The following is a 26,393-nucleotide window of genomic DNA, read 5'->3' as shown; positions in this document are numbered from 1 at the left end:
GTCCAGGAAGCTCAGAGAGTCCCAAAGAAGCTGGACCCAAGGAGGAACACACCAAGGCACATCATAATTACATTCCCCAAGATGAAACAGAAGGAGAGAATCTTAGAAGCAGCAAGAGAAAAGGACACAGTTACCTACAAAGGAGTTCCCATAAGACTGTCAGCTGATTTCTCCAAAGAGACCTTACAGGCAAGAAGGGGCTGGAAAGAGGTATTCCAAGTCATGAAAGGCTAGGACCTACATCCAAGATTGCTCTGACCAGTAAAGCTTTCATTTAGAATGGAAGGGCAGGTAAAGTGCTTCCCAGATAAGGTCAAGTTAAAGGAGTTCATCATCACCAAGCCATTATTATATGAAATGTTAAAGGCATTTATCTAAGAAAAAGAAGATAAAAAATATGAACAGTAAAAATGACAGCAAATTCACAGTTATTAACAACCACACCTAAAACAAAAACAAAAGCAAACTAAGCAAACAACTAGAACAGGAACAGAACCATAGAGATGGAGATCACATGGAGGGTTATCAATAGGGGATTGGGAGGGGGAGAGAGGGGGGAAAGGTACAGAGAATAAATAGCATAAATGATAGGTGGAAAATAGACAGGGGGAGGGTAAGAATAGTGTAGGAAATGTAGAAGCCAAAGAACTTATGAGTATGACCCATGGACATGAACTATAGGGGGGGAATGTGGGAGGGAGGGGGTGGGTAGGATGGAGTGGAGTGAAGGTGGGGAAATGGGACAACTGTAATAGCATAATCAATAAATATATTTTTAAAAAATGTTGCAAGCATTTTATAGAGCACTGCTGCATTCTTTACTAGAAGAGATTTCTTTGAATGTTCAATATGCCATATTGCTTGAAACTGTAATAGCATACTATAAACAGTCAACTTTTAAAACTATATAATGACTTATAGGAGTACCATTAACTATTAAATTCCAGAAATTCATAAGCAGTTTAATCATTATGCTTCAGTGACTGATCATGCATAATGTATTAATACTAGAAGCAAAACTTGCATTTAATATATTGTCATTTGACATTCAAACTGACCTATTTAACATAATTTATAATTGATTTTAAATACAGTTCTTGCTAGATTCAAAAAATTATCACTTTGCAGCTATCATTATAAAGACTGATGTAGGCAAGAAGCATAAATGTTAAATTCGGCCCAGGATGGCAATGAATGCAGCTCAACACAAAACCATAAATTTACTTAAAATATTATGAGATTGTTTTGTGATTACATGTCGCAATGCATTTAATGTGTAGCCCAGGACAACTTTTCTTCTTCCACTGTGGCCCAGAGATGCCAAAAGGTTGGACACCTCTGGAAAGATCAGCAATTATCAGGGTGCTGACATTCAATGCCTTTGACCATTAGAGAGCTAGCTACTTTTTATCCAGTCATCATGCTGCCCCTTAGACCTGTTAAGGCAAGATTTTAAAAGGTTCAGAATTGCAGATTTAGGAGAGAAAAGGGTTGAGCTCAGAATGCGAAAGACCATACCACTAGCATTTAGGAGGCAAATGAAGGAATAAAAACCCTCAATAGATATCAAAGACAGTGATCAGAGAACTGGGAGGAAAAAGCAGAAGGCAGTAACAAAAGAGTCAAAGTGAGAACAAGAAGTAATTATTTAGTATCTACAACCTATATACTATGCCTTTTAGAAATAAGAAACACACAGGGTCTGGCTTCTGCTGTCATGTAGTTTGCAATCTCAGAACTGAAAAAAGACTAAAAGAAGGCAATGAGAGGGGAGAAAAGGACATAGGGGGTGACTCAACAGTATATCCAATAAAACTGGTTATCTTATTTCATAATTATTAAATTTTAATTGAGCATTCTTCAAACTCATTATCTTAAATGAGTCTGAATAGAATATGATTATATGAATACAATACCTAGGTTTTTAAACAGTACAAAGTAAAGCCAATTTTTAAGGAATGCTGTATAAATTATAATATAGCATCTGTTATGTGTACAGTTAATTCAACTCAGTGCATGCTACTGAGCTACCAAATTTCCAAGCAAGTTTATCAATTGCTGAATTTAGAATAACTAGGCTTATAAACACTGGACCCAAGATGGCTACACTAACCTCCTCCCAGGACCAAACTGGAATTACAACTAAATTAAAGAAAAATCATCCTGAATAGACTTATAAACATTATATCTAATAACTAGAAAGTTGGATTTTTCCTTATTGAACTTGAACCCAGTAAGTTTAAAACTTAAAAATATCTGATATTACTTAAATTATTAGACTCCCCATCATCTTTAACTGTAGTTTATCTTGAATAGTCAGTTCATGAGAAAATGCTCCTGGCTTAACATGAAGTGAATACAGAAGACTATAAAAGTACATAATTATAGCCCAACTTAAGAAAAGGACAAAGATAAGCCTAGACAAAAGACTAGTATTAAAATGTCAACTGATGAAGAACAGAAGATTTTCATTTTCTTATTTCTACTTCTTAAGCATTCTCTATAATAAATATATTAGTTTTATAATAAGGAACAAAAATGTACTAAACTAGTTTCCTCTTATCTAGATTTCTGCAGAGGTACAAAACAGCTGAAGATGTATGGTGTCAATTATTTATATGGATATTTGTTGGGGCACTTATATCTTTTCATTTTTAAGGGCCTTATGCCTCCTATGTCAATATAAACTCGGGGCGGGCAATTGTGTTCATTTCTTCAATAAGTGCCTATAGTTCAAGCTGCTATGCTCTGCAAAGAGATATTGTATCCTTAGGGCCTAATCCAAAAAAATAAAAATAAAAATTGTAAAATGAATCCCCTGAAACCAAGTGGTTAGGTCAACAACTTTTCCTCCCTCCCCTGTGCTAATGTTTGTCATGGTTAAACACAACCATTTTATAAATAATGTCCTAAGTTTTAAAAATATCACATATTGTACCTTGGTATATATCTTTGCAGACAGTGTTGTAATTTAATGTATTATTTAAGTAAATATTAGTTATTAAAATTTTAAAATATTAGTAGTACTATGTCTTCAGAAAGTTCTAACTTCCTGTGATTTTGAAAGGGTTTCAACATTCTTACAATGTTTATTACATTTATATGTTGTACTTAATTCTGAGTTCAGGACTCTGAGCAGAGTCCTTCGCTGCTTCTAACTATTTCTTTTTAGAATGGCTGATGGCAAACATTAAATGTAGAAAGAATTCAGAAATTTATCAAATAATGAATTAAAGTTAACAGTATTCAGATTAGTTGCTACAAATCCTCCTCCTTGGCCTTTACCTGTTTTTCACCCACAGACTGTGCACACTTAATAGCTAGAATTAATGAGGAGAGTGTACTGATCATTCAGGCAGCGCAAAGGGGAATGAGGTGTTGGACAATGATAAATAACTGATGCTTACCTATTTAACTGACAAAATTTATTTCAACTAGTTTTAAGAGAAATATTTGTATAATATTTAACCTACTTTCCTTCCTTTTAGGCAGAATATACTCAACACAATTTAACCTTTGGGATGACTTAAGGATTGCATCACAGTATTTTAATCACATACAATGAATGATACTTAGCCACACTGATACTTGGATTGTTTGCCCCTTCACTGTTAAGTTCCAGACTGTTACAGACTTTGTTTTCTGTCTTTTCACCTCTTGCTCTCTTCCCTTCCAGGCCGCTAACTGAGCTGTCTGTTTACTTGTCTACAGTAGAACATCCCTCCCCTTTCTAATTGGTTTCCCAATTTATAGCAAATAAGAAACAACCAAAACAATCAAGTTTCATTCACTGGCCATTCAGAGATGAAAAAAATACAGGCCAAAGAAAGTGCAAGAATGGGTAGAGAAGTAGATCAAGTGTACAGCAAAAGAAATAGCCTGGTAATAATACTTCACTTCACATTTATTGGACACTTATTATGTGAATTAACTTATTAAAGTCCACAAGACAACTTTATGAAACACAATTATTTCCATTTTAGAAATGAGGAAACTGTGGCACAGAGAAACCATATTCTGCCCAAGGACACACAACTAGTTAACTGGCAAAGTTAGATTTGAACTCAGGCAGTATGCTCTAAAGCAGTAGTCCCCAACCTTTTTGGCACCAGGGACTGGTTTCGTGGAAGACAATTTTTCCACGAAGGGAGTGGGGGGTTGGCTTAGGGATGATTCAAGTGCATTACATTCAAGCTCACCTCCTGCTGTGCCACCCAGTTCCTAACAGGCTCAGACCAGTGCCAACCTGTGGCCCAGAGGTTGGAGATCCCTGCTCTAAAGCTCACACTTTTAACCACCATGCTATATTGCGTATTTATACAAAGTTATGAAAGCAAGAGAGGATCTGGTGTTTTGGGCAAGTTACTACAAGTAACGTATAAAGCAAAAAGATTGCAAATGTGCAAGAGTGTTGCAGAGGAGGAGGCAGAAACCAGATCTGAGGAACCTTATCTGCCAAGCACAGGTGTTTGGATTTTATCCCATAGGCCATAAGAGCCATTCAGCTGAAAAGCAGCAGGATCACATTGCCTTTGATATAGATGTCTGTGAGATTAGAAAGGAGAAAAACAACTAGAGGCTAGAAGCCCAGGTAGGAGGCTATTCCAGAACTCTATGTGAGAGGCGATAAAGACCTGAACCAAAGCAATAGAAGTGGAAATAAAGTCTTCTGGTCAAGGTGGCAACATAGGTAAATGCAGTACTTGAATCCTCCTACAACCATATCAAAATTACAACTGAATTATAGAACAACTACCATTCCAAACCACCTGAAATCTATCCGAATTGAAGTCCTATAACTAATGATATAAAAAAGAAGTTACACTGAGACTGGTAGGAGACTGGTGGAGACATGGAATGGGCAGGTCCCCACATCCATGTGTAGATGATGAAAATTGGGAGGGATATTTCTGCTGTGGAGGTCCCCCGCTAAAAGCCAGAAGTCTCAGCCCTACACCAGTCCCCCATAGCAGAGGATTCTAGTGCCAGGAAGAGAAGTCCCTATAACTTCTGGCTATAAAAACCAGTGGAGATTATGGTTCAGGGAGACAGAGGGACTCTGGAGTCTCAGCCAGTTCCTCTTAAAGGGCCCATGCATGGACTTGCTTTGATTCACTCCCTCTGAGTTCCAGTGCTGGGGCAGCATCTTGAAAGGAACCGGGGAGATATGGGAAGGAATTGAACTGTCTAGCATCAGGGTGAGAGCTGGAAAGGACAGCTTTCTGCCAGACAAAAGTGCTGGCAGAAGCCATTGTTCCTTTTCTGAGCCCTCCCCACACAGAGCCAGCAGGTGGCTGCTGTATCTGAGTCTCCATTAACTTGGCTATCACTGTTCGCCCTACTCTGCTAAGTCCCTGAGACACTACCTCACCCAACCTGCAGGCCCACGCAGGCTGTTTCCAGTGGCTTATCCATACAAACGGCCTGCCTTGGCTCATGTCTCAGACTTTCTTAAAACCTCTTGAACAAGCAGCATCTAGTTCTGGCATGTCCTTTACCTCTTGCTAAGTGGCCCCAGACTTGGCACTAGTGGCAGCTGGCCTTGGTTCACAGCTTGGCCTGGCCTGCGCTCCTCCAAGTCCAGCATAAGTAGAAGCCATCTGGAAATAGTTTTGTAGCTCATGCCAGGTGGCCCCAGGCAGAACTAAGGAGGCAGCTGACCTTGGCCTGCACCCCCTGAAAGGCCCCAGAGCTAGCACACCCAGTGGACAGCTCCAGTCCATGTTCAAGCACCACTGAACAACCAAGCACCAGAGCCCTGCCAAAGTAAGTCTTGCTTTGTGGGGTGAGCTGCTGCACTGCTGATCCTCCACAGTAGTCACAGCCAGTCCTTGCAGCCAATCAGCCTGGGGGTAAATCCCTCCTATTGATGAGCCAACAGCAAAAACAGCTCCACTACAATAGGAGGGTATACATAGTCCACACAGAATTGGCGGGGAGGGTGCATTTGGAGTGCCCAGCTTGGGTGATCAGGGAGGCTGTGCCACTGGACTCTACAGAACACCTACTACATAAGGATACACTAACTGGAATGACGAAAAATTTACAGGGAATCAACAGTAGTGTGGATGAAGCCAAGGATCAAATCAGTGGGTTAGAATATAAGGAAACAAAAACCACCCAATTGAACAACAAGAAAAAAGGAAATGAGGATCGTGTAAGGAGCCTCTAGGACAGTTTCAAGCATAACACCATTTGCATCATGGGGGTGCAAGAAGGAGAAGAGAGCAAAAAAAAAAAGGAAAACCTATTTGAAAAAATAATGACAGAAAACTCCCTTAACCTGGTGAAGGAAGTAGACATCTAAGTCCAGGAAGCATAGAGTCCCAAATAAGATGACCCCAAAGAGGCCCAAACCAAGACAAATCATAATTAAAATGCCAAAGGTTAGAGACAAAGAGAGAACCTTAAAAGCAGCAAGAGAAAAGCACTTAGTTCCCTACAAGGGAGCTCCCATAAGACTGTCAGCTGATTTCTCAACTTTGCAGGAACTTTGCAGACCAGAAGGGAGTGGCAAGAAATATTCAAAGTGATGAAAAGCAAGGACCTACAACCAAGGTTACACTACCCAGTAGAGCTATTATTTAGAATCCAAAGACAGATAAAGAGCTTCTCAGACAAGAAAAAGCTGAACAAGTTCATCACTACCAAACCAGTATTACATGAAATTATAAAAAGGTCTTCTTTAAAAAGAAGAAAAAAAGATAAAAAAAATATGAGCAGTAAAATGTAATAAATACATATTTGTCAGCAATTGAATCTAAAAAAACAAAATAAACAAACAAGCAGGACCAGGAAAAAAAAAAAGAATAGGGCTGCCATATGACTCAGCAACCCTCTTCTGGGTATCTACCTGAAATACTTCAAAATGTTTATTTGTAAGGATATATGTACCCCTTGTTCATTGCAGCATATGCATGGTGGGTGTATTCTGCCTTTAACAGAGACATGGCAGTTGTGTAGATGAGTTGGCCATCCAAGAAGAATAGTTTAAAGACAAGGATTTGGAAGTCACCAGTATACACAGCTGGCTGCTGAAGCCATGAGTATTCACTTAGATGTAGAGTGTGAAGTTTTTCTCTTAGTCCTTCAATCACTTAGGTACCAATACCTTGAGTGTGTTTATTAAAAGTGTAGTGTAGATTTCTGGACATCACCCAGGTCCACAGAAATAGAATCTTTGGGGACAAGTCCCAGAAATATAGAGTTTAACTCCCCAATTGATTCTTATGCAAATTAAAGACTAAACATCACTGATAAGGAAGGAGTAAGAAAATATGTAACAATGACTTTGAGTTTATTAGAAACGTTTCTATAACAAGAGTAAACGAGTTCTGAAGAAGGATGGTAAGGGCCTAAGAAAGTGTCTTGGGGGTCTTTTGGCAAATCTAAGCCACTACTATAAGTGCATTACTCCTTTATGTACCACAAGAAAAAAAATAAGAGACCTCTCCTATAAAGCTGGAACAACATGCATTATAGGATCAATGGAAAATAAACCCAGCATGCAGAAAGAGACAATGAGAAAACTTGAAAGTATCTTCCAAGTACTGGGCACTGGGTAGAGGGAATTTTATCTAGAAGACAGTTCTTACATAGTTTTGTAGTCTGAATTTACACTACCAATGGGGTGAATACAAAAACAAAAAACAACCCTCCCATTGAAAATGGTCTGAGGTTGATAGTAGTGCAAATGACGGGTACAGGCAAATGCAAATCTTCTCTGAGGTAATCTGACTTCAATCCAGGTCAATAAAGATTACAAGATGTATACCTACTTTAGAAAAAAAGTTTAAATGTGAAAAAATATGTCTTAGAATCAGTGAAATACAGTAAACTGAAGGTACACCAAGATATTTTGAATGCCCAGAAACTTTGGGGTGGGGAGGTCATTTTCTGGTTCTAAAATGTATTTCATACATAATCTCATATAGATGTTGTTTGTTTTTAAAATAACTATGAATTAAAGGCAGATTATTAAAAATTATTTTCTTCCCCATCACATCTATTTTTTTATAATTCTTCTAAATATAAAAAGTGTCATTGATAAAAACACAAAACAAAAAAACCACCAACAAGTTGAGATCAGACCACTTGTCCCCAGAGTTTACGTAAATGCTTCAACATTCTCTGGGATTCAGCAAACTAGACTGCAAAATTCAACACGGGCCCTGGTAACTATCCAGACACAACAGGGAAGAGCAAACCATCATCCTTTTCAGGATGATGTTGTACAATCCCAGTCCAATACTCTGTGTTCTTTCACTCATAGGTCACAAACACACTAACTTAATGTTTTTATGATATTTAGAGTATCTGTTTCTTTATAAGTAAAATTAATTCTTTTTCAACAATTCCACCATGAAAAAATTATTTTAGCACTTTTGTAATTTTCCAGTAAGGCAACGTATTCCTAGTTCAGACATGCATTTCCCATCTTTTCCAAGGGTAGTACAAACACTGCACAAATCACACACCATAGCTGTTCTAGGATCACACAAAACTGCAGTATCATTGTATAGTAAGCATATCATCCAAACAGATCATTAGAGGACTAAAATGGCTTTAGAGTGAAAATAAGCACCAACTGATTATTGTGGAGAGTTCCATAATTCAAATTTAGAAATAAACCAGTTATACAACCAACCACTGCTAGCTTCTCCCTGCTTTGAGTGGGTAAGGGTCTTCAAGTCCCTCTCAGAGCATTGTCCCATCTAGAGCAACTGATACAAGAACTCAAATCTGATTCCCACTCTTGCCACTCCCTGACAGAACACTTCTTTCGCTCAGGGAAGATTCTTCCCCTCCCAGGAGCAAATGTATACATGCGTGTGTGTATGTATGTATGCGAGTATAGGGATTTTCTAAGACTACAGAAAGTGAAGTTTGCCACATACCTATCTATAATTTCATATTCACTTTCCCATAGAAACAAGGAAATAGTGGTTTTATAGTGCCACTGCTATTCTAACCATGTTATAAAAAATATGGTTTCTGTGTGGATCTGTGGAAAAATCCACTTTGAATGTCAGTGTCAATCTACTCAGTAACTCTTGGAATGAAATTTGTTAGTTCAGTTTGTGTACTATATAATACTTAATTAAAATATTTTAAAAGTGCCTAATAACTCCATTATTCAGAAACTCCTGTTAACATGTGGACAGGGAACAAAACTTAAACAGCACAGAAAAGCAGAAAATAAACTCACTTGATTTAGTGTTACAGATAACCACTCTGGTAAGTCTGACTAAACGGCACAAAAGAATTGTAGTGTATCTTCAAAAGCAACTAACAGAATCATAAAATATAGCCAAGTTATTCAGTAGATACTGTAATAGTTTCTCATTAACATATGAAATAAAGATGGTTCATTAAAGAGTAAAATTGAGCAACAGAATTCAAACAATTGGCATAAAATTATTTTGGAGCAAGAAATAGAATTTGTCTCATATGTTTTAAATGAATCAAGTCTAAAAATAAAACATACCACAACAGAAGGTCTCACAGCCATCATCTGTCCCTTCCTGAACAGAGGAATTTAAGAAAATGCAACTAAGTTGAACCCAAATAAGTGAGGACCATTAAATAACGCCCGGTGTCAGAGAACCCTCCCAGGCACTACTGCTTATTGGTCAGGCATTGCATTTGAATTCACTGGTGTAGTAGTGATAATAGAGTTCTAACTAGTTCTGCAAAGTTATTCTAATTAGTGCCTTAACATCTCCATAACTTTCTCTACATATAAAATAAAAGGGTTGACTTAAGTAATCTTCAAATTTTCATCTATTTCTAAAATTCTACTATAAGAAAAGCAAACACGAAATTTTACTGAAGCTTTTGCCATAATTCTTGAGTTATAAACCTCAGATAATAATAATAGTTCGGTCTTTACAGTGAATAAATATTCGTATGAATACCTTGATGATCTTACTTAGACAGCCTAAGATTTTAGAAATTAAAAGAATACATGTTTTTAATTACTTCAGCATTTATTTATTTACAACACTCTTTTTCTAAAAAGACTTAAGTAACTTACTAAATGATATACAATAAAAAGTAAAATAAAATATAAAAAATTCTGATCAAAATATTTAATATAAAATAGAAAAGTTCCCCTCCAACCTAAATACAAAATACTGCATGATATACAACATTTAAAAATATATAACCAAGCTCAAATGCTAAAAAAGGAAAAATCCAGGTGCAAAAATAAAATAAAATAAAATAAAAAGGACAACACTGAAGCCACGGTGGTAAATGGGAGCTGGGTTTTTAATTTTAGAAATAAGATTTATTAAATGTATAGGTCTAACTTATTAGACTTAGAAAAGCTGCATAATTACCTAGGAAGATGTTACTTATTAGAATTGAAGGTCTGCCTTCATAGTTGTTTAAAGTATTTCACAAAATGTGACAGGCTAAATTGAGAAATGTAGTGTGAAATGCATAAGTAATTAAAATTTATAAAAGCTACTGCATGTTTAAAAAAAGAGTTAATCTGCTACACTTAACTAATTAACCTAATACTAATCAAAGAAAAAAAATCAAAGATCTTATTTCCATGCAAAAACTACTAGATCTAGAAACTAATCTAGTAAAAATTTTAAGTTAAACTGAAAGGTTTAGGAAACACTAAACTTAAATTACAGCTTTAATAGAACATTAATTAAAACAAACTCAAAGTATTATTTTTCAAGAACAAAGGTCCACCTGAGATACCAAAAATACCATTTGAAACAAAGATGCTCATTACCAGTACTATTCGATACTGAATTGGAAATCTTGTCAAAGCAATAAAACAGAAAAAAAAAAAGATGGATAAGAATTCAAAAGGAAGAAATAAACTTGTTATTTGTAGGGGATATGATTATCTACACAGAAAATCCAAGATAATCTGGATAATCTATCTAAAAAATGTAATTTTAAAACATATTCACACCATAGTCAGAAGCCAAAAGAACCACAGTGATAATCCCAAATAAAAATTTATAAAATCTTTGTGAAAAGAACAAGGGGAAGGTAAAACAGGGTGCAGCCAAGAGGAGGGACCCAAGAAGGGATTTGTAATGGGGTCCAGAACTCAAGGTATCCAGGAAATATTAGAAAAATATATATAGGATGTCCTCACCCCCACAAGCCTGAGCTGGGGGAAGGGGACACGTGGAACAGGGCCATTCAGAGCTGTTTTGGGTAGCAACAGCTTTGCAGCTAACCCCTGGCGTGGTCATTTAACATATCTATAACCTTTAACTGGTTTCATAGATATGTTAAATAGCTGAGGGCATGCTTTGAGCCAGGGGGATGGGAGTGAATTCCACCCAAGATGTAACTGGGAAGCAACTCCCCCTGGTTACAGAGCCTGTGTGAGAGCTTGGAGAAGATTGGCTCCATGCCATCGGGCCACACTTGCCCGGACTTACTATAGCAGCCCAGTAAAGCTGGAAGAAAACGGGGATGCTGGCAGGTGTAACTGATTGTAGGAGGAGTTGGAAATGGGGCTGCAGAGAAAGACGGGCGCTGGGATTTAAACCTAGGCACACAGCCAAAGAGAGGACCATGTGGTTCTGAAGGAGGAGAGAGGACCATGCAGCTTTGGCGAACTGAATAGAGAGGAACACGAGGTTTTGGAGGAGAGGAAGGAGAACCATGTGGTTTTGGAGTGCTCCTTTTTGCCACGGGGCTTAGACAGCAGGAGAGACTTTGCCAGGAAGAAAAGGGGAGAAAGGACTCTTGCTGGTGGGCCGTGAGAAGGTGCCACATGGCTTTGGATTAACTGGAGATTGCAGCAGCCACACAACTGATGGTGCCGGGAGCCTGAATCACGGACTTCTACTTCTTTTCCTGAGATATGGTACCCCAGATTGGGCAGAGGTAGAGGGAAGGACTGTGCATCTATGGGTATTGTAGAGGATTTTAGTATGTTAATGAAGACATTAAGTCATTACTCTGAGTCTGTGTAACTTTAAAATAAGTAATTTCTTTCCTTTTCACCAGTCTCTGGCATTGAGAGACATCTTTCCTCTGGCGGCGGGCATTTCGAACCCAGTAGGTTTGTGTGTGTGGGAGGGAACCTCCAGAGAGAAAGGGGGGATCCTTTCTGTAATATATCGTGAACCACCCCCCATCTGTTCTGTAACAAAGGGATTGCTCTTCCAGCTACTAAGATTTATCATACAGATGTAGTAATTAAAACAGAGGTACTGACACAAGGTAAGACAAAGAGACTAATGGACCAGAAGAGTCTAGAAACTGACACTGACATATATGGGAATTTGGTAAATGAAAAAGAGGGCATTTTCATGGGGAAAGGGTAAACTATTCACAATTTATACTGAAAAAAATAAACCCCATATATCTCTACCCCATGCCAAACACGAAAATAAATGAATACCTACATATAAACAACAAACATTTAACTGTTTTAGAAGAAAATGTAAAGTATTGGGTAAGGTTTTGTAATAAACAAGACAATGGTACAAAAAGGAAAAGGAAACATGATAAAACAAACTATGTTAAAATTATATACAATAAAAGACACCATTGACAAAGTTCATTTTAAAAACCAACATATATAACAAAAGATTAGTATCCAAATTACAGAAACAATTCCTATTCTACAAATCATTAAGAAAAAGACAAACAGCTCAATTAGAAAAAGAACAAAAGACATGAGCAGTAGTTAACAGATGAGAAAATATAAGTAACCAAAAAGATATGCAACTCCAGGAAATGCAAAGTAATCAGGAAAATGCAAGTTAAAACAACAATGAAAAACTATCTCACACCTACTAGTTGACAAAAACTTTTTTAAAAACCTGTCAATATTTTGCAAGAATGGGGAGGATAAAAATTTTCATTAAATGATGGTGGGAGTGTAAACTTGTGAAAAATTTTGTAGGACAATTTTAAAACTGTGATGCTGTATATACCCTGTAACTCAGAAATTCCACTTTTCAGTATTTATGAATGAACCCTAGAGAACATGGCACATGTTAATTTAGGGACCCCCAAAACCCAGAATTTATTTATTAAAAATTATATATTTATTCCTATATGTTTAAACTTCCATCACCTTCAAAATACTCTCCATTCGATGCAAAACACCTATTGAGAAGTTTTTTTCCACTGCTCAAAACAGTTTTTCAACTCATTGATTTTGATAACTTTTAGTGTTTCTGCCATTTTTGTTTCACCTCTTCCACATTGGCAAAACGCTTCCCTTTGAGGACTTTTTTCATCCAGGGAAACAAAAACGTCGCTAGGGCCAGAACTGGTGAATATAATGGGCAGGGCATGGAGATCATACCATTTATGGTCAAAAACTGCGCAACACTCAGCATGGTATGGGCCGGTGAGCTTGCAAATCATCTATCATAAACTGCGCAAACACGGGCAAACTTCAAAAGTAATTCACTGAAGAAGAATGCAGCCTCTCATAACACCACCAGCTGGTACGCTGATACAGATGAGTTCCTAGAACACTCACCTAGTGGGGGAAGCCTGTACTACAAGGGGTCCGCCCTCTGAAAGATAAACCTCCCTTGTATAGTGATCTTCATTGTAGGCCTTGCTTTTTGCAACAGAAAAAAAAAAATGAAGAAAAAGTAACGGGAATGCATAAACTGTATAATATTCATAAAATGAAACACCATATGCCAGCTAAAATAAATTTACGTTTAGCAACATAAACTTTGAAATTATATCATCGAGTTAAAAAAGTAAATTATAGAATGATAGGTATCACAGATGTCTCATATAAAATTCTTTTAAAACACAAAGACTATATTATGGTACCAAGGGCACTTTGACACACATAATTTTTTATCCCATTAAAAAAATAACAAATGAGGCAAAATGTTAACATTCAATCATTCCAGGGGTAGGTAAAGGGCTGTTTTTTATATTATTATTTTTCTTTCTCTTTGAAATATTTAACATTTTTTTTAAATTACACAAAATTTGAACCAAGATGGAGGCGTAGGTAGACACACTGCACCTCCTTGCACAACCAGAACTGACAGAAAATCAAACGGCAAGGAAGTCCGACACCAAGGAGATTAAAAAAAAAAAAAAAAAACATTCATCCAGACCGGTAGGAGGAGTGGAGACGAGCAGCCGGGGCAGAGAGGACTCGCATTGCCATTGCGGGACTGAGACTGGCGGCGCGTGGGACGAACGGGGCAGGCAGTCTGACCACTAGCAGACCCTGAGGACCCATATTCACACACAGATGAACCAGGAGGGACGGCGGGGGGAGTGAAGCAGAATGCACAACCCAGGGCTCCAGCGCGGGGAAATAAAGCCTCAAACCTCTGATTGAAAACACCCGTGGGGGTTGGAGCGGCAGTAGGAGAAACTCCCAGTCTCACAGGAGAGGTCGTTGGAGAGACCCACAGGGGCCTAGAGTGTGCACAAGCCCACCCACTCAGGAACCAGCACCAGAGGGGCCCAATTTGATTGTGGGTGGCGGAGGGAAAGACTGAAATCTGGTGGAGAGTGGAGCAAGCGCCATTGCTCCCTCTCGGCCCCACGTGCAGCGTCACAGCGCAGCGACCAGCATTACCCCGCCCCAGGGAACACCTAAGGCTCTGCCCCTTTATGTAACAGATGCGCGGGGAAAAAAAAAAAAAAAGGCCCAAATGACAGAATACTTAAAAGCTCCAGAAATAATTCAACTAAGCAGCGAACAAATAGCCAACCTATCAGATGCACGGTTCAAAATACTGGTAATCAGGATGCTCACAGAATTGGCTGAATTTGGTCCCAAATTAGATGAAAAAATGAAGGCTACGCTAAGATAAGCAAAGGAAAATGTAAAGGGAACCAATAGTGATGTGAAGGAAACTGGGACTCAAATCAACGGTGTGGACCAGAAGGAAGAAAGAAACATCCAACCAGAAAAGAATGAAGAAACAAGAATTCGGAAAAATGAGGAGAGGCTTAGGAACCTCCAGGACATCTTGAAACGTTCCAACCTCCGAATTATAGGGGTGCCAGAAGGAGAAGAGGAAGAACAAAAAATTGCAAACTTATTTGAACAAATAATGAAGGAGAACTTCCCCAGGCTGGCAAAGAAAATAGACTTCCAGGAAGCTCAGAGAGTCCCAAAAAAGCTGGACCCAAGGAGGAACACACCAAGGCACATCATAATTACATTCCCCAAGATGAAACAGAAGGAGAGAATCTTAGAAGCAGCAAGAGAAAAGGACACAGTTACCTACAAAGGAGTTCCCATAAGACTGTCAGCTGATTTCTCCAAAGAGACCTTACAGGCAAGAAGGGGCTGGCAAGAAGTATTCCAACTCATGAAAGGCAAGGACCTACATCCAAGATTGCTCTATGCAGCAAAGCTATCATTTAGAATGGAAGGGAAGATAAAGTACTTCTCAGATAAGGTCAAGTTAAAGGAGTTCATCATCACCAAGCCATTATTATATGAAATGTTAAAGGCATTTATCTAAGAAAAAGAAGATAAAAAATATGAACAGTAAAAATGACAGCAAACTCACAGTTATTAACAGCCACACCTAAAACAAAAAACAAAAGCAAACTAAGCAAACAACTAGAACAGGAACAGAACCACAGAAATGGAGATCACATGGAGGGTTATCAACAGGGGAGTGGGAGGGGGAGAGAGGGGGGAAAGGTACAGAGAATAAATAGCATAAAGTATAGGTGGAAAATAGACAGGGGGAGGGTAAGAATAGTATAGGAAATGTAGAAGCCAAAGAACTTATAAGTATGACCCATGGATATGAACTATAGGGGGGGAATGTGGGAGTGAGGGGGTGGGCAGGATGGAGTTGAGTGAAGGGGAGAAATGGGACAACTGTAATAGCATAATCAATAAATATATAAAAAATAAAATAAAGTTAAAAAAATACACAAAATTTTAATATCTTCTATATATGTATATATTCATATAAATAATGTGGATAAGGAAAACAAGAGTAGGAAAGTAAGAATGAAGACAGCAGTGAGATTGGCTATTAACATTTATGCCATAAATTGTGTATATATGCTAGAGCTGGCTCACAAATCTATCAATAAGGGCAAAATACAGATTAAATAATTTTATTGTTTTAAAAATTATTGAGAAATACACAAGAAATACTGTTGGTGTAAACATTCTAAGCACATTCCAGTAAATATGGATACACCAAAAATAGAGGAACTGGAGAGAATATTATGAGTGAACTTGACTTAAGTGATTTTTTTCATGAAAGACAGAGCAAATAACATGAAAAAAGGAGAAAGACTGTATTCTGTGAATAGAATGTATGATGGTGTTTTAGAAAGTAGATCTCTTAAAGGCTGAAAAAAAAATTCAAATCAATTTTGTGAAGGAATGAATTCAAATCAATTTTGTTAAGAACATCTTAAAAATAAAACGTAAAGAATCAAATTTAAAAGCCTTTATGATTCATCTGGGCAATACATACATACATACCAAGGTACACACATAATGTTGGGTTGGCCAAAAAGCTGTTTGTTTTTTTCGTTTTTTTCTGTAAGATGGCTCTAGTAGCACTTACTCGTCTTTAATTTCATTAGAAACAATTTTGTTAGATTGTATTGTGACAGCTGTCATAGCAGCGTGCGTTTAAAAAAAAAACTTAACAAAATGGGTGAATTTTTGCGTAACCATTTTAATATTGAAGATGAAAGAAAACACACATTTTCAGCATACTATCCTTTATTATTTCAAGAAAGGTAAAAACACACCTGAAATGCAACAAAAGATTTGTGCAGTGTATGGAAAGTGGTTTCTGAAGTTTTGTGCTTGAGATTTCTTGCTGGACAATGCTTCTTGGTTGGGTAGAACAGTTGAAGTTGATAGCAATCAAATCGAGACATTAATTAAGAACAATCAACATTATACTATGCGGGAGATAGACGACATACTCAAAAATATCCAAATCAAAAAAGTTATTGTTGAAAATGAAAAATGCCTTTTATTTTCTGGAAAAAAACATACAAACTTTTTTTGTCAACCCAGTTCTTGGTTGACAAGCTGTAAGAAAAACAAGCCAAAATAAGAGGAACCAAGTAATACACATTTGGAGGCAAAATCAGTTAATGTTACTAAATGGTAGACAATTAGGAAATTTTCCTTTAAAAACTAAATTGAAGCCAGTCATTATATAACACTGGCTTCAGTGTTTCACAGTATAAAAGGGTAAAAGTATTAGAGAGAAGCCAAAGGTGGATTTTTGCAAACCTGTATGACTAGGCAGAAAAGTAGCTAAGAAAAGGCAATGTGGATAAATAACAGGTGTTTCAATTGAAGAAAATATTCCTAATTGTAGGAAGTCTCCCTAACAATTTTGCATGTCTATGTTAACAGTATGTAGAGCAGTGTTGAAACGGACCTGATGTGTTCCAGATAAAGCTCACCTTGGCCCCATCTTTGGCTGACTTCAGGCCTCTTTTCCAAGGAATAGTTTTGAAGAACAATGCTTAAATAGTTGTAAAGATTCAATACACTGTTTTTTTAACCTTTTAATATTATTGATCAAAATAATAATTTCAGATTCAGCTAAAACTTTAACCAAATATAAATAAATCTAGGCACAGACCTTATACTTTTCATAAAGCCCTGTTAGAAAAATAATTCAAAATGGATCATAAACCTACAATGCCAACCATAAAACTTCTAGGCAGTAACATAGGAAAAGATCTAGGTGACCTTGGCTTTGGTAATGACTTTTTAGATATAAGACCAAAAGCACAATTCATGAAATTAAAACTGATAAGCCTGCCTTCATTAAAATAAAAAACTTCTGCTTTGTGAAAGTTTGGTCAAGAGAATGACAAAACAAGCCATAGACCTTGCTCAGAAAAATATTTGCAAAACACATATATCTGATAAAGAACTTGTGTCTGAAATGAACCAACCAATTTTAAAATGATCAAAATATCTGAACAGATCTCACCAAATAGGCATATGAAAAAATGTTCCACATTATGTCATTAGGGAATTGCAAATTAAAATGAGACACTATTATTTACCTACTACAATGACTAAAATCCAAAACAATGACAACGCCATACGCTAATGAGGTTGTGGAGCAACAGGAACTCTCATTCATTGCTGGTGGGAATTCCTAATGGTACAGCCACTTTAGAAGACAGTTGGGAATTTCTTAGAAAGCTAAACATATGATTACCATACTATCTAGCAATTGTGCACCTATTTATGTACCCAAATAAGCTGAAATTTTAGGTCCATGCAAAACCGGGACACAAATGCTTATAGCAGCTTTATTCATAAATGCCCAAAACTGGAAGTAACCAAGATATGCTGCAAAAAGTGAATGAACTGTGGTACATGCATACAATGGAATATTACTCAAGTGATAAAAAAAGAAATGAGCTATCAAGCCATGAATAAACATGGAGGAACCTTAAGTGTGTATTGCGAAATGAAAGAAGACAGTCTGAAAGTCTACATACTGTATGACTGCAACCATATGGCATTCTGGAAAAGGCAAAACTATGGAAACATTAAAAAGATCAGTGTATCCCAGGGATTCAGGAAGAGGGAGAAACATAAAAATACATGAAGCACAGGGAACTTTAAGGCAGTAAAACAACTTTGCATGATACTGCAATGGTGGATACATGGCATGCATTTGTCAAAATCTATAGAATGTACAACACAAGAGTGACCCCTAATGCAAATTATGGACTTTAGTTAGGAAAAAGAAAAAAATCTAGTCCAATTCACCTCATTTCACAGATGAAGACTCTGAGCCACAGAAGATCAAGAGATTTGCCAGGAGTTATGCAGAAAAAGAAGAGCTCAGAGTATAAGCAACCAGTTACTATGGATAAAGTTCGCAAATAGGGCTGTGATGGATTTCAGGAGTTACTTAAGCCTTGGTAATGCTTGGCATGTACCACCATTAAAAGTTAGACCGTTGAGATTTTCTGATACTAGGACACATTAAACACAATAAAGGTATAACACTAAAGAATTCAGCTTAAGTTGATTCTTCATTTTAAAAACAAATGTAAAGAAGCAGCTAGGCAGCTGGAACTGATGAAATGGTACCTCAAGAAAGCAGAAAGCCTGTCTTCAGGAAAGGCAGAAGAATGAACATTTGAACTCTAACTTGGTACAAAAAAAACCTGTAATGAGAAAAAAGCTACTACACTAATATCCCCCATTTACTGCATTCCCGCCCTTTTTTTGAGGAACTGATAGAGCATTGTAAAGAAGTAAAGAACACAAGCTTTGTCAGAGGGATGTTTTCCTGTCCTGGCTCTTCCATTTAAGTAGCTATGTGTTTTGGTGAAAGTCGTTTAAACTCTCTGGCCCTCAATTTCCTTACTTGTGAAAATGGGGATAAAAATATCTACTTCATAGGGTTATTATGAGGCTTTAAAAAATCCACATAGATCATGGCATAATACAGGCACAGAGTAAACACACTGTGCATATTAATCATTAATAATTATAACTATTAGATTTTGTGTGTGTGTGTGTGTGTGTGTGTTAAACAGAGGTCCCAAAACGTTTTTGAATCAGATAGGACATAAGAAAACAAAGAAACAAACAAACAGAAGAAATGGTGCCAACCACTTAAGTGCATTATATACATTATTTTATGGAGTCTTAAAAAATAATTATTTTATGAGGTAGTCAGCCAGTGGGTCAAGTATTTGGGGAACATCTGCTATGTGTGAATCACTGAGGCCCTGGGAATATAGTGGTAAAAAAAAGACAAAGTCCTAGCTCTCAAGGAGCTTTTATCCTCATGTGGAAGAACACGCAATATACATGAAACATACAAATACATTGCAGTGGATAACTGAATTGCTTTGAAAAGATTATAAAGTGTAACAGGTGTTCTATTTTAGCTAGAATGGTCAGGTAAGACATCTCTGAGGATAGGAATTTTGAGATGAGTCCAAAACAGTGAGGAAGACAATCACATGAAAATCTTAGGTAATTGTGCTATGAGTAGAAAAAAAGGGCACCGCAGAAATTTAGGGTCTTTGCATGTGCGGTGCAAAAGACCCTAAATTTGGTACACTCAAAGAACACATATATAACAATGGATAATAATATGTACTGTAATTTAAAGCTTAACTGCCCTGTTGTGAGCATCATTCCAGACTCCAAAAGGTTGTCAAGTTTGATCCCTGCCGGAGCACATACAGAGGCAACTGATCTATGTTGCTCTCTCACACTGATGTCTCTCTCTCTCTCAAATCAATAAGCATGTCCTTGGGTGAGGATTCAAAAAGAAATAAAATAAAATAAAGAAGAAAATGGGGTTTTAGAAAGGTTAGCAATCTATAAGGGAAATGGCAGAGGCACAGATTTGAAGGTCTAACTCCAAAGTCAATGGTCTCATGGAAATGCTATGTTGCTTGTCCTCAAAGTTAGCAAAACATCTTAACCTGTTCTCAGCCATGGAAAAATCCTGTTTCCCAAATGTACTTATGATAAATGTCTAATCACAACGTTGTACACCTGAAACTAATAAAATATTGTATGTCAACTGTAATTGAAAAATAAATGAAAAATTTAAAAATCATAGTTATAACTGTTTCACTTCCTTATATATTCCCCCTCAAGAATGCAAATAATAAATGTACTTATGAAAACTTACCAACCTAAAGAAGTTATTCAAAATTCCATAACATCTATTACTTTATTTGTTGCAGCAAAAGTAAAGCAGACATTATTAAAATAAGAACTCTAGCCCTGGCTGGTGTGGCTCAGTGGATTGAGTGCTGGCCTACGAATCAAAGGGTCACCTGTTTGACTCCTATTCTAAGGCACGTGCCTTGGCTGGAGGTCAGGTACCCAATGGGGGGGCGCACAAGAGGCAGCCACACGTTGATGTTTCTCTCCCTCTCTTTCTCCCTTCCTTCCTCTCTCTAAAAATAAAAAATAAAATAAAATCTTTTAAAAAAAAGAACTCTAAATCAAACAGTGTAAGACTATAATACAGTAAACAAAATGTTATGTGATTGGTTAATTAAATTTCCCTAAACTACACATCCTTTTAATATCATATAGATATGCTAGTGATGATTTATGGTGTTTTTAATAATTTCTATAACAAAGCTGAATACAGAGTCCTTGCTCAGAAATATCATCTCTTATACTGCTGTTTTAGGAGATAAATCCTAATTGTCATATTTTTATTTATAGTAACTTTCCCCAATTAAACCTTAAAATGCAAAACATTATTAAAGCTAAGTTGCAAGCTTAGCAAAGTATAAGAATCTTCTTATAAAACCTTAGAAAATGCTAACAATGGCATTTTTCTGCTCGACTATAAAGCATTTTAAAAATATTTTATTAATCTCAATCAAATTGAAGGACATACTACTTCATATAAAGATGCTCATTTTAAAAAATACTGTTTCCTGAGAGCCAATTTATGCCAAATGCTAATCTAAAATCTTTATAAATATTATCTGATTAAATCTTCACACCAGTCCTGGGAAGGTAAGTACTATCCTCCTTTCACAGGTAAGAAAACTAAGACTATCTCATCTCCCACATCCAAAATTAGTGAGGTGAAACAATTGACCAAATTCACACTGCTAGTAAGAATACAATTGGAATTCAAACCCAAGTTTCTGTGACTTCGAGATCCATGGTCTTCTCATAATGTGAACATTTCACAACAGCTGGGGTTTCATGTACAGAAGCTGTTCAGCAGTATTAAACATGATGAACACGTTCAAACCTGGACTTAGTAGCTTGCCATCCCAAGGCTGGTGTACTCAGTATAGTTCCTATTCTGATTAGTGGAAGGAGTTACTCTTCATCCGATAAGCACTCACCCCAGGCATTTTCATTTTTATCTCCCACATCCAAATAGTCACTGTATCCTGTTGATTCTACCTCCTTCTCTCATTATCTCTCATACAGACCTTTAGCTGCTATACTATCTCTATCCCCTACTGCTAACCCAAGTATTTTTTTAAAAAATAGCCTATAATCCAAGAACACTGTATTCTTCTTAAGGGTAGTTCTTAAGGGCAGCTTCTTATGTATGCTGCTGTATACTTAAGTGTCAATCACAGAACTTGTCCATAATAGCTTTCCAATAAATACTGAACACAAGGAATGCAAATATCTAGCTTCCATCTCTCCATTGCCCTGCAAGTGCCATGAAAAAGGTCCCTGATGAATTTCTGATAGGAAAATTGCATTGCTTTCATTATTAAAACTCAGATTCTCTGAGGCTGACAATGGAAGAATATCCACATGCGGAAGTTATGAGTTAAATCCATTAGATTAAAATGTTCTTGCCTTATAATTTATGACTCTTTCCTTTACATCTTGTACAGCCAAGATAAAGTTGTAATATTTAAATAAGACTTTAGCAAGGCTAGAGGATAAGAAAAGAGAAGCATAGACACCAAAAGGAAACCAGGCAGTGAAATCTGAAAAGTCAGGATTTTGTCTCTGGGGCGTTTAGACCCATTCTATCCCAGCTCCCAATCTACCTTTAACTGCTGAGCACTACTTAAGCTCCCACCACATTCCCTCCTTAGAGACTAAGACTAGGAAAGAGAAGCTCAGTGAGATCCTGAGATATATCCATCCCCACTTAAATCCCTTTATCCGAGTCATAGCTTCCTGACCTGGAACCTACTTTTCCTGGTAAAGGTTGAACAAGAGAAACACCAGGCCTTTAGGAGAGACTCTCCAATCCTCAGGCATCATCATGGTTTTACCCTACAGGCCACCCCAAATCAATCAATCTTTATCTCAATACAGCATAGCAATTCAATGTTTATATGGGAATATATGCCAGATGCATATATACTATACTACAACAGGGACTACTACTATCAAACCATCTAGAAACTTTAGCTTTCTAGACATGTTGGTAGCATTCTGTGTATTTACTAGCCATTCCTTCTTCAAGTTTTCGAATCCTTTGGTTGCCCATCTCCTGGATACTGTCCTTCTCTGGTTAATTTCAGACTACCCTGGCTTTTTTCTTATTCTGCATCCTCTCCATAGCCAACAGAGGTTAAGAGTTAGCTTTGGATCAATTCTACTTTTTTTTAAGCTATGGAAGGATAAAAGTATATGCAAAGCATTTAACACAGTGCCTGAAACATAGTAAGCACTTAGGCATAGCAACATAAAAGCAAAATAAAAGAAAATATCCCAATAGGCTGTTTCCACATATATATCTCTTGTTCAGACTTTGTTGTTGAGCTCAAGATCAATGTACTCCATATGATGCGGGACCTAGGAAAACTTGGAAATAAGATTATCCCCTGAGAACTAAACTATAAACCAGTATACTCATATAATGGACCAGATCAGATACATGCAAAGTTAGCCTAAAGACACAGAATGGCTCTGAGACCACAAACTAGGCTATAATACACGTGTTTTAACATATTTAAAGAAAGAATATTTTCATCAAAAATAAGATTTGTCAGGAATGAAAAAAGAGAAAAAAGCAACTCAAAAGGCAAAAATGGAGGCAAATAAAGCTCTATTGTGGTGGTTCTCATAGCTCACGTAGATGGAGGGATAGAGATGCATTTTAGGGGTACTTCGGAGATAAGATTTGATAGGACACAGTAATAATTGGACTACAGAATTAATTTGGCTATAGATGAAGGACAGGAAGAAATCAATAATGCTTAGGTTTCAAATGATCACAAATGGATGGTAGTGTCCTTAACTGAAACAGGAAACACAAAAAGATATCAGATTCATAGGAGATGCTTGCATTTGGTTGTAGGCATGTTGAGTTTGAGTGCCTTTTGAGATATTTAAGAAGAAATATCAAGGAGATAGATATATGAAGGCTGAAAGGGAAGCGGGATGGAACTATATATTTAATAGTCACGGGTGGGGGTGAAAGCATGGGTATGGATGAGATCAGATTCAACTACACAGTGAGAAACAGACCTAGATGTAAAAAGCTACCCTGCTCTTTGTGGGCTGGGCAAAAGATGATGAACCCAGAACAACAAGAGAGGAATGGCTTTTTTGCTTATTTGTTTTATGAAATCATAAGAAGTTCTTGTTTTTAAATTCTATTTTAAACTGGTAGCATTAGAATGTAGCAAGGCTTTCCAAATAACACCAATTCTTTGAAATTATAAATCTGTTCAAGGATAGGTCACTTTGGCCCTGGCTGGTAAAGCTCAGTGGATTGAATGCCGGCCTTTGAACCAATCGCCAGTTGATTCCCAGTCAGGGTACAGGCCTAGACTGTGGGCCAGGTCCCCAGTGGGGGGCTTGCTAGAAGCAACTACATATTGATGTTTCTCTCTCTCTTTCTCCTTCTCTTCCCCTCTCTCTAAAAACAAATAAATAAAATCTTAAAAAAAAATAGGTCACTTTCAGCATCTATCTGGAAAACTGATAGTACCTGTCACTTTGCAACTTCAAAGTACATCAATACACAGAAGGGCACCCCTCCCAAAATATACACGATTGGGCTTATTGCAGTTTCCTGAAAACACCTCTCTCTCATCTCTGGGCCTCAGTATATGCTGTTCTTTTTTGCCCTCTCTTTGCCTGGAATGAGAATTTTCCTGACTTTCAAAGACTGGGCTAAGTGATCTGTTTAGCCATCTCAATGATATCATGCAGTACTGTAATTATATGTTTAATCATTCGTTTCTCTTAGATAGGTAGGGGTTGTGTCTTTTTCACTGTTGTATACTCAGTACCCAACAAAGCTAATTTTTTTAAAACACATCTATTCTGCAATGTGAAGAATTAAAATTTAATTTGGTTATCAGTCTACTGATGATCTTTGACGACCAAAAATTTCTTAAAAGGAATGATTTAAAAAACAAACAAAAAGTAACTTGTAAACAAATGGTTGAATCCTTTAAATAAATTAGATTTTTTACGGGTCTTTTTTCACATAGTAACCTTAAACCCTGGAAAAATTCATGCCAGGGAATGCTGGGTCTCATACAAAATGGATTTGACAACTCGCTTTCCAAGCCCTGCTTGGGATGTCATTTCACCGAGCAAATAAAGCACAGCACACCTCTCATGCAATGTCAAAGGTGCAATTGCACTGGGGTTCCCTCATTCACCCGGCACGAGTCCACCAGAAAGGGGAGAGGCAGCGTGCGGCTGGCCTGGCCCTTGCGGCTTCCCCTGACCCTGCAGTTGGCCACCTTTTCTACATCCGCGCCAACACGCGCACCTGGACTAGTCCTTCCCACGCAAATTACTGGAAAAAGTCCCCGGAATAAGGAGGACAGCCCTAGATGGTTTCGTTTCCAAAATCCTAGGGGAAATGGAGAAAGGGAAAATCCTATCAAGGGAAAAGTGGCAGCCAAGCCTACAGTTCTCTCACCAAGCCGACGCTCTCAATCTCGGGGTGCGCAAACCGTTGACTAGCAAGCCATCACTGGAAACGTTGCGGGAGCTCCTGGTGCCAGTAGTTTCTGTCGCAAACAGAACGCGCCAGCAGCCTCAAAACTACATTTCCCAGAAGTCAATGAGGTGATGCCCTACCTTCTTAAATTAGGGGTTTGGCGTAATAGAGACCGTCAGTATTTTTAAGCTAATCTTAAAATTAAGTTTCTTCCAGGAATGTGTCTTTGCCCTTTTTGTTGTGCTTGCCTTCCCCGTGAAAGTTACAGTACTTCAACTCATCCTTAACTTTTCTTTCTCCCCCTACAGACCACAGAATCCAAACGTCAAGGTACGGAAAACGCCCCACGGCGCAGGATGTCTTTTAAGGCGCACGCGCCCTGCTCACCATCACGCATGCGTAGCAGCCGGCAACCGTTGGCGGTTGTGCGCGGACCGGGGGTCCGGAGGTAGCCTGCGGAGGGCGGGGCTTTTCCAATGGATTTGCCTCAGCGGAACGTGTCTGCCAGGGCGGGGAAGAGGGCGCTAGGGCAGGGACGGCTCCCGGTAGTGCCGGGCGGGGAAAGGGGAGGGGTTGGGGGTGAGGACCCCATCTCCCCTCCCTGCCCCCGCCCTGTGGGACGAGCCCCACCGATGAGGCTGGGCGAAGGGGCGGGCTCTACGCCTCCGGCCCAGCGGCTCTGCCAGCTCCTCGGCCCAACCCCGCACTCGAGGATAGCGGGGCAGCCCAGTGGTCATCTGGTTTAGCGGGCGGTGGACGAGGACGCAGAGATCGGAAAAGAAACAGTATCTGCTCAAGGGTCTGGAACCGACCGGGCAGGTGACGCTTTCCTTACACGTCGCTGCCGAGACATCCACTGCTGGAAGCTGCCGCCCTCAGGAGCGCTTGGATCTTCGGCCGCAGCGGCCAGTGAAGCAACTTTGGGAGAGTTTCCCCAGCCGGCGTCCAACCCCGCGGCGAGGCGCAGGGAGGAGCCGCGGAGGGCGGGGACTGGTGCCGGGGAGGGGCTGGGTGGGAACGCTCCCGAGAACTAGGTGGCTGCAA

The 26,393-nt window shown here is 38.2% G+C and overlaps 1 protein-coding gene across 4 annotated transcripts in view; it reads right to left on the bottom strand.

Annotated features, from left to right (window-relative positions):
* The window catches only part of CEP57L1 (centrosomal protein 57 like 1), an 86,942-nt gene extending 60,590 nt beyond the window's left edge, over nucleotides 1–26,352 (bottom strand). The window contains exons 1-2 of one of the 4 annotated variants that reach the window (XM_045188662.3): nucleotides 26,185–26,352; nucleotides 25,737–25,802 (exon numbers count right to left, since the gene is read on the bottom strand). In XM_045188662.3, coding sequence (XP_045044597.2) covers nucleotides 25,737–25,802; nucleotides 26,185–26,202 — 84 coding nt within the window. In that variant the 5' untranslated portion in view covers nucleotides 26,203–26,352. Of the gene's footprint in view, nucleotides 1–25,317; nucleotides 25,712–25,736; nucleotides 25,803–26,184 lie in introns of those variants that run through there. The other 3 variants (XR_006654187.3, XR_008425508.1, XR_006654188.3) reach the window with 3 other exon arrangements.
* Nucleotides 26,353–26,393: the final 41 nt, after the last annotated feature.

The sequence above is a fragment of the Desmodus rotundus genome, chromosome 11 (genome assembly GCF_022682495.2).
Source record: "Desmodus rotundus isolate HL8 chromosome 11, HLdesRot8A.1, whole genome shotgun sequence".
Classification (NCBI taxonomy): domain Eukaryota; kingdom Metazoa; phylum Chordata; class Mammalia; order Chiroptera; family Phyllostomidae; genus Desmodus; species Desmodus rotundus.
The sequence above is the reverse complement of the archived record's forward strand: the minus strand, read 5'-3'. Positions and strand labels throughout refer to the sequence as shown.